Source organism: Pan paniscus, chromosome 10, assembly GCF_029289425.2.
Source record: "Pan paniscus chromosome 10, NHGRI_mPanPan1-v2.0_pri, whole genome shotgun sequence".
NCBI classification, from domain to species: Eukaryota; Metazoa; Chordata; class Mammalia; order Primates; family Hominidae; genus Pan; species Pan paniscus.
In genome coordinates, this window is record NC_073259.2 from 54,483,044 (window position 1) to 54,496,472 (window position 13,429).

The window sequence follows — 13,429 nt, forward strand, 5'->3', positions numbered from 1 at the left end:
AAGCCTTTCTTCTAAGAACTAGAACAAGACAAAGATGCTCTTTCACCACTCCTATTCAACATGGTATTGGAGGTCCTAGCCAGAGCAATGAGGCAAGAGAAAGAAACAAAAGGCATCCAAACTGGAAAAGGGAAAGTCAAATTGTCCCTCTTTGCAGATGAAATGATCTTATATTTAGAAAAACCTAGACTCCACCAAAAAAAAAGCTCTTAGATTTGATAAATTCAGTAAAGTTACAGGACAGAAAGTCAACAAACAAACATCAGTAGAATTTGTATACATCAATAATGAACTATCTGAAAAACAAATCAAGAAAGCAATCCCATTATATACCTACAACATATAAAAATAAAATACCTAGGAATAAATTTAACTAAGGAGGTGAAAGGCCTCTACAAAGGAAACTACAAATCTTTGATAAAAGAAATTGACGAAGATACAAATGGAAAGACATCCAATGCTCCTGGATTGGAATAATGAGTATTGTTAAAATAATCATACTACCCAAAGCAATCTACAGAGTCAATGTAATCTCTGTCAATAAATTTTTCACAGACATCGAAAAACAATCCTAAAATTTGTATGGAACCCAATAAACAGCCAAAGTAGCCAAAGCAATCCTGAGCAAAAAGAACAAAGGTGGAGGCATCACACTACCCAACTTCAAAATATATTACAAGGCTATAATAACCAAACAGCATGATATTGATACAAAAACAGGCACATGGACCAATGGAACAGAATGAGAACCCAGAAATAAACCTATATATTTACAGCCAACTGATTGTTGACAAAGGTGTCACAAATGTATCTTGGGGAAAGGACACCTTCAATAAATGGTGCTGGGTAAACTAGAAATCCATATGTGGAAGAATTAAACTAGACAACCACTTCTCACCATATACAAAAATCAACTCAAAATATTGAAGGCTTAAATGTATAGCTTGAAACAATAAAACTATTAGAAGAAAATACAGAAGAAACACTCCAGGACATTGGTCTAGGCAAAGATTTTATGACTTAGACTTCAAAAGCAGAGACAAGAAGAAAAAAATAGATAAGTGGGACTATATTAAACTAAAAAGCTTCTTCACAGTAAAGGAAACAATCATCAGAGTGAAGAGACAACCTGTTGAATGAAAGAAAATATTTGCAAATTATTAATCTGACAAAGGACTAATATCCAGAATATACAAGAAACTCAAATGACTCAACAGGAATAAAACAAACAACCCATTAAAAAGTGGGCAAAGGATATAGACACTTCTCAAAAGAAGACATACAAATGCCCAAAAGGTATATTTTTTTAAAAATGCTCAACGTCACTAGTCATTAGGGAAATGCAAATCAAAATCACGATAAGGTATCATCTTATTTCAGTTAGAATGGCTATTATCAAAAAACAAAAAAATAACAAACAGCAAGGACATGGAGAAAAGAGAACTCTCATACACTGTTGGTGAGAATGTAAATTAGTACTGTCATTACGGAAAAGAATGTGGAGACATCTCAAAAAACTAAAAGTAGAATGGCAGTATGATCCAGCAACCTCATTACTGGCTATTTATCCAAAGAAAAGGAAAACAGCCTATCAAAACAATATATGCACCCCCCTGTTTATTACAGCACTATTCACAATAGCAAAGATATGGAATCAACCTAAGCATACTTCAGTAGATGAACGGATAACAAAATGTGGTAAATTTACAAAACAGAATACTATCCATCCATTAAAAAAGAATGAAATCGTGTCATTTGCAGCAACATGGGTGGAACTGGAAGTGAAATAAGCCAGACACAGAAAGACAAATAGCACATGTACTCACTCACATGTGGGAGCTAAAAAAGTTAATCTCTGGGGGGTAGAGTAGAATGATAGTTACCAGAGGCTGGGAAGGATGTAGATATGTGTGCAGAGGGAAGGGAGGGGGTATGAAGGGAGGTTTAATGGGTACAAACATATAATAGATAGAATGAATAAGTGCTAATATTTGATAGTAGAGTAGGGTGCTGTAGTTAACAAAAATGTGTTGTACATTTCAAAATAGCTAGAGGTGAGGACTTAAAATGTTCTCAACACACAGAAATGATCAATGGTTGTGGTGATGGATATCCTAAATACCCTGACTTGATTATTACACATTCCATGCATGCAACAACATACCACATGTACCCCATTAATATGTACAATATTAAATAATATGTATCAATAAAAAAATTTTAAAAAAAGAACAAAATATATGAGACAACAGTTTTCAGTCAGAGGAGACCAGGTGAGCAAGATAATGATCCCTGAGAGAGAGAAAACAAATGAGGAGAACTCTGTGATTGTTCCTAGGTTATTGTCTGGAGAGAACATCCAAGCCACAGAACAAGGAAAGGGAACCTAATCAGAGCCCAACTGAGGCTCCCTTTGTTGAGGAAACAGCTGGGGATCCAGGGAGATTGCAGAGGATAGAGTTCACAAGTTAGAGTACCATAAAGGAGAGTGTTTCAGAGAGTAAGACCTCCAGAGATCCACAGTGTTCTCAAGTGTTCAACTAAATACTAACCGGCACATGCATGTGAAGTAATTGCCGAAGGCTGTGAAAAGAACCACCCAAGGTAAGAAAAATAGAACAATCTCAGGAGCTCACTAGGGGGGAAAATTTTGATTCTACCCTCTACAGTGGAAAATTTCATAATTCAAGGGGGATCAAGAAAGTATTCAGAAGGGTATTGCCTCAGCAGTGGAGCAAAATTAACTACAAACTGAAGGCTTATTGGTCCTGCTTGACAAAATTTAAAAGCAAGCCTCAATAAGATCATAGTGTTTCCAAGTACCATAGTGTTTCCAAGTACCATAGTGTTTCCAAGGATGATGTGCAGGAAAATAAAAATGTCCAGCAGCCATAAAGATAAAAATTCACAATGTATAGAATCCAACAAAATTACCAGGAATGCATAAAAGAGAAAATCTATAATGAGAAGCAAAATCAATTATTAAAAACAGATCAAGAAATGACAAAAATAATGGAATTCGTAGACAAGGACATTAAAACAGTTATCATAACTATATTTCCTGTATTCAAGGAGACAGAGGAATTACTGAACATGCTTAATAGATACATGGAAGATAAAAAAGAAAAGGTAAATCAAAGTTCTAGAGATGAAAATTACACTGGATAGGATTACCAGCAGATAAGACCACACGGAAGATACAATTACGGACGTGGAAGATATAGTAATATAATCTACATAAAATAAAACAATGAGAGAAAAAAGACTGGAAAAAACAGAGCACCAGTAAACTGAGATTTCAAGTAGACTAATTTACCAATTTGAGTCCCCCAAGGAAAAGGAAAGGAGTCAGAAAAAATATTTGAAGAAATAATGGCTAAAAATTTTTGATAAAAATAAGTCCACAAATCCAAGATCAAGAAAACCCAAACACAAGAAATAGAAAGAAAATTAATATCTTAATCAAAGAATAGAAATCAATGTTTAAAAAATCATGACAGAAAAATCACAAAAACAAAGATAAAAACTATATTATATATACAGATATTAAGATAATGACAGCAAACTTCTAGTTGGAAACTACACCAAGTCAAAAGACATCTTTCAAAAACAGAAATTTGCAAATATACAAAGATTAGAGCATTAATCACCAGCAGATCTACAACAGAAGAAATGTTAAGTCTTTCAAACAGAAAATGATACCAGATGGAAATCTATATCTACACAAAATAATGAAGACCACTAAAAATAACAACTACGTGCTTAAATATAAGAAACATATTTTCTTATTTAGCTTTCTTTAAAACAAAACAACAATGCATTATTGGGTTTATAACATACACATAAATAAATGTATGAATATAACACAAAGGCCAAAGGAGAGAAGAAATAAAAAGTATACTACCGTAAGATTCTTATACTATACTTGATACTATAACTTGAAGATAATCTGTGATACATTAATATATATCTGATAAAGTCTAAAGCAATCAATAATAAAACAGAATTATAGCTAATAAACAAAGAGATGAAAAGAAGTCATAAAAATACTTAAATAAAAGTAGAAAAAGAGGCAAAGGGATAGACAAAATACAAACAGCAAGAGGACAGACTTAAATCCAAACCTATACATTGTCATATTAAATGTAAACCATATTCTTAGCCACTGTACCAGTCTGAATAAATTTGGAAGGATCAAATCACACAAAGTATGTTCCTTGTCCACAAAGGAATTAATTCATAAAGATAATGGGAAAGTCTTAGTTTCTGGGAACCAAATACGAAATTTCTAAATAACTCATGGATTGAAACAGAAATCCAAAGAAAGATTAGAATGTATTTTGATCCAGGCTGGGCATGGTGTCTCAAGCCTATAATCCCAGCACTTTGGGAGGCTGAGGCAGGTGGATCACTTGAGGTCAGGAGTTCGAGACCAGTCTGGCCAACATGGTGAAACCCCAACTCTACCAAAAATATTTTTAAAACTTAGCCAGGCATGGTGGGAGGCACCTGTAATCCCAGCTACTTAAGAGGCTGAGGCAGGAGAATCACTTGAACCCGGGAGGCAGAGGTTGCAGTGAGCCAACATCACACCACTGCACTCCAGTCTGTGCAACAGAGCGAGACACTGTCTCAAAAAAAAAAAAGTATTGTGATGTGAATAAAAATGAAAACATAATATTTCAAAATTTGTAAGATACAGCAAAAATAGCAGTTAGCAGAGAATTTATAGCCCTAAAATGCCTATATTAGTAAAGAAGAATGGTTCCAAACCAATGACCTTACCTCTTAAAGAAACTAGAAAATGCAGAGGAAATTAAATGCAAAATAAGCAGACAAAAGAAAATAATAAATAGAAAAGCAGAATTCAATGCAATTTTTAAAAATATAAAAATAAAAGACTTGTGAAACTAAAAGATAATTCTGTAAGAACATAAATAAAAGTGATATTGCTGTATCAGAATAGTCAGAAAAAAATAGAGAATAAGAGAAAAATAATCTCATTAATGAGAGAGAAGACAGTGCTACAGATGGTAAAGATTTCAAACAATAAGAGAAAGTTATGAATAACTTTATGTCACTAAATTCTACAAGGTAGACAAAATAAATACATTCTTTGTAAGACACAAACTACCAAAGCTCACTCAAGAACAAATAATCTGATTGACTAGCCCTGTGTTCAGTAAAAACTTTAAACTGTAATAAAAATCCTTCCCACAAAAGAGAACACCAGTACTCACATGGCTTCACTGATTAACTTTATGATTTAAGTTAGAAATTACAATCATGTATCACTTTACAACAAGAATACATTTTGATAAATGTGTCATTAGGCAATTTTGTCCTTGTGGGAACATCATAGGGTGTACTTACACAAACCTAGATGGGACAGCCTACTACACACCGAGGCTATATAGTATGGCCTATTGCTCCTAGGCTACAAACCTGTACAGTATTGCCTACAGTACAATTGCCTATAGCACAATATTGTAGGCAGGTGTAACACAATGATATTTGTGTATCTAAACTTAGAAAAGGTATAGGAAAAAAATACAGCATAAAATTTTTTTTAAAGGCACATCTGCAAAGGACACATACCATGAATGGAGCTTGTAGGATGAAAGTTGTTTTGGGTAAGTCAGTGAGTGGGGAGTGAATGTGAAGGCCTAGAACATTACTATACACTACTGTAGACTTTATAAACACTCTACACTTACGCTTCACTAAATTTATTTTTAAAAATTTCTTTCATCAATAAATTAACCTTATCTTACTGTAGCTTTATAAATGTTTTAATTTTTTAAACTTTTTGACTCTATTGTAATAACTTAGCTTAAAACAAACACATTGTACAGCTGTAAAAAATTTTTTCTTTACAGCCTTATTCTATAAGCTTTTTTCTATTTTTACATTTTTTTAAATGTTTTCCTTACTTTTAACCTTTTTTGTTAAAAACTAGGACATAAACATACATTAGCCTAGGTCCACACAGGGTCAGGATCATCAATCTCACTGTCTTTCACTTCCCCATCTTGTCCCACTGGAAGGTCTTCAGGGGCAGTGATTCACAGGGAACTGTCATTTCTTATGATAACAATGCCTTCTTCTGGAATACCTCCTGAAGGCCCTGCCTGAGCCTGTTTTACAATTAACTTTTTTTCTAATAAGTAGAAAGAGCACACTCTAAAATAACAATAAATAGTATAATAAATACATAAACCATTAACAAGTTATTTATTATCATTATCAATTATTATGTATTATACATAATTGTATATGCTACGCTTTCATATGACTGGCAGGTTTGTTAATACTAGCATCACACAAACACATGAGGAATGAGCTGTGCTACTATATTACAATAGCTACAATGTCACTAGATGGTAGGAATTTTTCAGCTCCATTATAATATTATGGGACCACCATCATATATGCCATTCATTGTTGACTGAAACATTGTTATGCAGCACATAACTGTATACACTTTCTATACAAACTCTTCCAGAAAATTAAACATGATGGAATACTTCCCAGCTCATTCTATGACACTGACATTATGCTGGTCAAAACCAGACTAAGATATTACAAGAAAAGAAACCTACAAAATAATATTCCTCATGAAGACTGACACAAGATTTCCTAACAAAATTTTACCAAATCAAAGCCAAGAATACATAACAAGAATAACATATTGTGACAGGTGGGATTTATCCCAGGAATACAAGGTTGGTTTAACATTAGAAAAAGAAGAAAAAAAAAACCTGATGTGGGGCAGGACTTTCTGGGATGATAGAGTGAGCAATTTGGCAAATACTCTCCCCCAAAATGCAATGTTAAAACCAGACAAAATGTGCAAAAACAACCATTTCAGAATGTGTAAAGTAACCAAAAGCACACGATAAACTGAGAAGCAGTACTTCAAGAAAACTACTGAGCCTTAGTAGAAATAGTAGATGTCCATACAGTTATAGCCTGGAGCTGTCCCTTCCCTCCACCCCTAGATCCATGAGTGGTAGCTCTACCAAGGTTGGAGAGCCCTGTAATGGAAGGGCATCAAAAACAATCATATTTTTCGTGGCAAACCATCAGGGAAGTCCAACACTGCAGCTCCCTGAGACTGTAATATTTGAGAGCAAGCAAAAACCATTAAGAAATTTCATAGAGAAATCAGGAAAACAAATAGTCATAATGAGCTTTGATAAACTCCCAGACCTGAGGTCATCTAGGAGGATGCATACATGTGTAAGGCTGTGTGTACACTCAGGAGAGACCAGAGAGGGCCTCAGGTATCTACTCATCCTTGGCTGAATGTGAGGTGTTGCATACAAGAGGAAGCCTTATGAGGTCTAGCTGTTTAAACACAACTTCTGACCAATCATTAGTTGACATCTAAGCAGTACTACAAGAGAAAGATATAAAATCAGCAGGTTAAGCTACCACTTTAGGAAACTAGAAAAAGATGGGCAACCTAAATCCAAGGCAAGCAGAAAAAGAAAATTATAAACATTAGTGTAGAACTTAAAAAATGGAAAACAGAAAAACAATTGAGAAAATTGATTAAACCAAAACTCAGTTGTTTAAAAAGACCTACAAAATTGAAAAATCTTCAGCTACACTAAACATGAAAAAAAGAGAGAGAATGCATATCTAGAATTAAAGAAGAGACATAAACACCAATCTTACAGAAACTAAAAGGATTTCAAGGGTATACTATAAACAACTTCATGCCAACAAATCATGCAACTTAGATGAAATGGACAAATTCCTAGTAAAACACAAATTACCACAATTGACTCAAGAACAAACTAGACAATCTGAACAGACCATAACAAGTAAAGAAAACGAATTAGTAATTAAGTGTTCTCACTAAAAAAAAGTCCATGTGCAGATGCCTTCACTGGTGAATTCTAAGAAAAACTTAGAAAAGAAATAATACCAACCCTCCACAAATTCTTACATAAAACAGGGGGAAACACTTTCAACTTTTTCTGAGGCCAGTATTACCCTGATACCAAAGCCAAACAATCACAAAGAAATAAAAAATTCAGACAAATATTCTTCATAAGTATAGACACAAAAACCATCAATAAAATATTAGCAAACCAAATCCAACAACTTATGGAGAGGATTATACACCAAGCAGTTTTTTTTTTTTTAAGACAGAGTCTCACTTTGTCTCCCAGGCTGGAGTGCACTGGCACGATCTCGGCTCACTGCAAGCTCCGCCTGCCGGGTTCACACCATTCTCCTGCCTCAGGCTCCCGAGTAGCTGGGACTACAGGCGCCCGCCACCACACCGGACTAATTTTTTTGTATTTTTAGTAGAGATGGGGTTTCACTGTGTTAGTCAGGATGATCTCGATCTCCTGACCTCGTGATCCGCCCACCTTGGCCTCCCAAAGTGCTGGGATTACAGGCGTGAGCCACCACGCCTGGCCTACACCAAGCAGTTTTCATCCCATCAATACAAAGTGGTTTGACACCTGAAAATAAATTGTTATATATTAACAGGTTAAAGGAAAAAAAAACAACATCATAATTTCAAGAGACATGGAAGGAGCACTTGACAAAATTCATGATAAAAACTCTCAATGCTCTAGAAACAGAAGAGAACTTTCACAACCTGATAAAGGACACTTACAAAAACACCTATAGCTAACATCATACTTAAAAAAACAACATCATAATTTCAAGAGACATGGAAGGAGCACTTGACAAAACTCATGATAAAAACTCTCAATGCTCTAGAAACAGAAGAGAACTTTCACAACCTGATAAAGGACACTTACAAAAACACCTATAGCTAACATCATACTTAAAAAAAATCATAATTTCAAGAGACATGGAAGGAGCACTTGACAAAACTCATGATAAAAACTCTCAATGCTCTAGAAACAGAGGAGAACTTTCACAACCTGATAAAGGACACTTACAAAAACACCTATAGCTAACATCATACTTAAAAAAAATCATAATTTCAAGAGACATGGAAGGAGCACTTAACAAAATTCATGATAAAAACTCTCAATGCTCTAGAAACAGAAGAGAACTTTCACAACCTGTTAAAGGACACTTACAAAAACACCTATAGCTAACATCATACTTACTGGTGAAAGACTGAATGCTTTTTCCCTAAAACTGAGAACAATAAGCACATCTGCTCTTGCCACTGCTATTCAGCATTGTACTGGAGGCTCTAGTTAGCAAAGTTAAGCAAGAAAGGGAAGTAAAAATTGCTCCCTGGCCTTTTGGCTAAGATCACATTCACAATGCAAAAAAAAAAAAAGAAGAAGAGGAGGAAGAACAAGAGGAAGAAGAAGAAAGAAGAAGAAGAAGAAGAAAAAGAAGAAGAAGAAGAAGAAGAAGAAGAAGAAGAAGAAGACATCCAGATTGAAAAGAGAGAGGTAAAAATATACTTACTATGGACAATGTATTCCAACATGATTTAAAAAAAACCCTACTCAACTATTACTAGAATAATAAAATTGTCAAAGTCAAAAGATGTAAGATTCATATACAAAAATTAATTGTATTTCTATACACTACCGAAGAATAATCCAAAAATGAAATTGGGAAAGTAATTCCATTTACGAAAGCATAAAAAGAATAAAATACTAGGAAGAAAGAAACACGGCTTATATCCTGAAAACCATAATACATTATTGAAGAAATTAAAGAAGATGAAAGAGGAAAAACATTTTATGCTTGTGGACTGTCAAAGTCACTATTGTTAAGATGGCAATTCTATCAAAATTAATCTATAAATTCAACATAATCTCTTAAAATCCAAATAGGTTTGGTTTCTGGTTTTTGGTTTTGCTGCAGAAACTGACCATCAGATCCTAAAATTTATATGGAAATGCAAAGGATTAAGAAGAGCCAAAACACTTTTGAAAAAAAAAATGTTGGACTAATACACTTCTTTGATTTCAAAACTAACAATAAAGCTACAGTAACCAAGACAGTTTGGTACTAACATAATCAACAGAACAGAACTGAGATTCCAGAAAAAAATCCTTATATTTACAGTCAATTGATTTCTGACAAAGGTGCCAAAGCAATTAAGCAAGGAAAAAATATTCTTTTCCACAAATGTAAATAATGGATTCAGACCCTTACCACACCCAACACATAAAAATTAACTCAAAATGAATCATAGACCTACATGTAAGATCTAAAAGTATAAAACAGAAGAAAATCTTCATGACCTTGGGTTAAGCAAAGATTTGTTGGTTTTGACACCATAAGCACAATAAATGAAAAAATTAATAAGTCAGACTTCATCAAATTAAACCTTTTGCACTTCAAAAAGGTACCAGTAATAAAATGAAAAGGGTAAACATTTCACCAGAGTCACAAATGGCTAATATGCACATGAAAAGATGCCAAAATCATTAGTCATTAGGGAAATGCAAATTAAAAACATGAGATACTACTACACACTGACTAGAATGGGTTAAATTTTAAAAGACTGACTGTACCAAGTGTTGGCAAGGATGTGCTGCAATGTTCATACATTGTTAATGGGAATATAAAATGATACAAATACCACTGGAAAATAGTTGGGTAGTTTTTTTAAATTTAAACATACACCTAACAAATGATCCAGTCATTCCACTTGCACCCAGGAGAAATGAAGTATATGTCAAAACAAAGACTTATAACATGAACTGTCACAGCAGGTATATTTGGAATAGACAAAAACTCAGGGGAAACACCAAATGCCCATGAACGGGTAAATGAATACGTTGTGCTATGTCCATACAATGAAATACTACCCTGCAATAAAAAGGAATGAACTATAGATACGGGCAACAACCAACATACATGAATTTCAAAATAATTACACTGAGTGAAAGAGGTCAAACAACAAAAAAGAACACACTATATGATGTCTTATTTAAAATTATAGAAAATATGGGCTAATACAGAGCAACACAAAGCAGATCAGCGGTTGCTTTGGGATAGGTACAAGGGATGTGAAGCAATAGGGAGAAGGGATTACCAAGGTACCCAAATAAACTACCGGGGATAATAAATGTGTTCATGTGTCATTATCTTTGACATTGTCAAAATTTATCAAAGTGCATAAATTCATTATCATAGTTAAATAAGTTTAGTTTAGTTTGTCATTTCATAAAACTGTTTTTAAAAAATGTATCTCAGAACAAAAAAGAACTGTTACCTGGCATTACAACTCTCCAGGCAAGAAAGAATGATGTCATAGACTGGGATGGAACCCATACAAACAGAAATGTAAGTAGATAATTTTAAACTTTATTAAAATACAGAATTGACAACTTTTTTGGTGAAATGGACATTGAGAGTTGAAGGAAAGGAAGGAATCAAGTACAACTTTTATTTTGGCTTTAGCAACTCAGTGAATAGTGGTGCCATTTACCAAAATAAGGAAACTAGGATAGTATGACAGAGTCAAGGTTTCTCATCACATCACCAGGAGTGGGTCAAACTGGTTTTACAAGCTTAATAGATTTTAAAACAACAAACTAGGATTCACAGAATTCCCTATTACCCACAGTTTCACTTTCTGCAGTTTCTGCTTTCCACGGTCAGTCTATAACCCACAGTCAACCGCAGTCCAAAAATAGGTAAGTACAGTATATATAGTAAGATACTTTGAGACCAAGAGACCACATTCTTATAACTTTTAACAGTATATCGTTATAATTGTTCTATTCTATTATTAGTTATTGTTGTTAATCTATTACTGTCCCGAACATAAATTAAACTTTACCATAGGTATGTATGCATACAAAAAAACATAGCATATATAGGGTTTGGCACTGTCTGCAATTTCAGGATTCCACTGGGGGTTTTGGAACATATCCCCTGTGGATAAGGTGGCACTACTGTACTGTATATATAGACATCTAGAAAATGAAAGTGGGATTCTATTCAACTACCACAAATGTGAAAAAGAAATCACTATTTTTGCAGAAAAAGAAAACAGTAATTCATGGAGATTGTAAAATGTGCATGCAAAATACCTCTGTCCAAAATAATTTTAAAACTAAATAAATGACTCTGGGAGGCTAAGGTGGGCAGATCACTTGAGGCCAGAAGATTGAGACCAGCCTGGCCAACAAAGTGAAACCCCATCTCTACTAAAAATTCAAAAATTAGCCAATTGGCTGTGGTGGCACACAACTGTAATCCCAGCTACTTGGGTGCTAAGGCATGAGAATCACTTGAACTCAGGAGGCAGAGGTTGCAGCGAGCTAAGATAATTGTGCCACTGCACTCCAGCCTGGGTGAAAGAGTGAGACTTCTTTTCAAAAAATAAAAAATAAACTTAAATAAATGAAAGGTAGATGTTCATGTTATAAAATAATTACTTACACTATTTCAATTAAATAATACATTTTACTTTTTGAATTTTTTTCTAGAAGTATTACTTAGGACTGTTTATATTTTTAACTAAAAATATTTGTGTCCATTAAAATCAAATTTCTAAGTGAAAGTACAGAATGCTACAGCTTCTTTATTTCCTTCAGCATCTTTGCTTACCTGTTTAATCTTTCAAATAATGTCCCAAATCGTGTAGTTTTATGTGATGGACTGAAAACATCTTGACTTTTATTTAATTTGGAAAGCAAGGAATCAGAACAGTTAACAGTACTGAGCTGAAAAAAAAAATTTGAAGAAACTGCCAAAATAGTAAATGTACATATATACAATTTAAATTATTTACCATAAAATGTCATGTAAATGAACTACATTTATATTTTAAAATTGTAAAAATAGCCCAAAATAAAGTAATTTTACTACTTATTGAAAACAAAATAAATAGTTTCCTAACAAAAAAATCAATACCAGTATCTGAATAATTGTTAAAATAACAGAGTTGATATGATGGTAAGCTAACCATTTTCTCCAAGTTAAAAATAAAAAATAAAAAAACAAAAAAACACCAGGACACCAAGATCTTGAATAATTGTAAGTTAAATTTCTCTGACAGAAAACAATAATTTGTCCCAATAAAAGAGCTATACTTGTCTCAGTTGTTCCATTTACTGAGTAACTTTAGATTGCTACTTTAATTTTTCTGAATATCAATATTATTCAGTTCAAAAGGGAGAGTGTAAAGACTATTGTGAAAAGAAGATAATCAATTTGTTAATGTGGAAAGTACCCTATAAATGTAACTTATTATATTGGCCCAACACTAATCTATTCAACAATAATTTATATCTGTCATACATTTGATTTATAACTCATGAAACATAGAAATGAGAAGTCCAAACACAACCAATGACAGAATTGTCAGGAAAAAAAAAAAAAGGAGAGTCAAAAAGAGACACTGAAAGTCTTTGGGGAAAAAAAAATAGACTAAAGTCAGAGAGAGCTTATACTAATGTCTCAGCTAACTAATACATCTAAGAGAGAGTGACAGAGGTGCGAAACATTA

General features: G+C 33.6%; 1 protein-coding gene across 1 annotated transcript in view; it reads right to left on the reverse strand.

The window, feature by feature from the left end:
- The window catches only part of REDIC1 (regulator of DNA class I crossover intermediates 1), a 96,148-nt gene that overhangs the window by 59,447 nt on the left and 23,272 nt on the right, over positions 1-13,429 (reverse strand). The window contains exon 7 of the mRNA XM_003825725.5: positions 12,529-12,644. Within this exon, the coding sequence (XP_003825773.2) occupies positions 12,529-12,644 (116 nt within the window). The remainder of the gene's footprint in view (positions 1-12,528; positions 12,645-13,429) is intronic.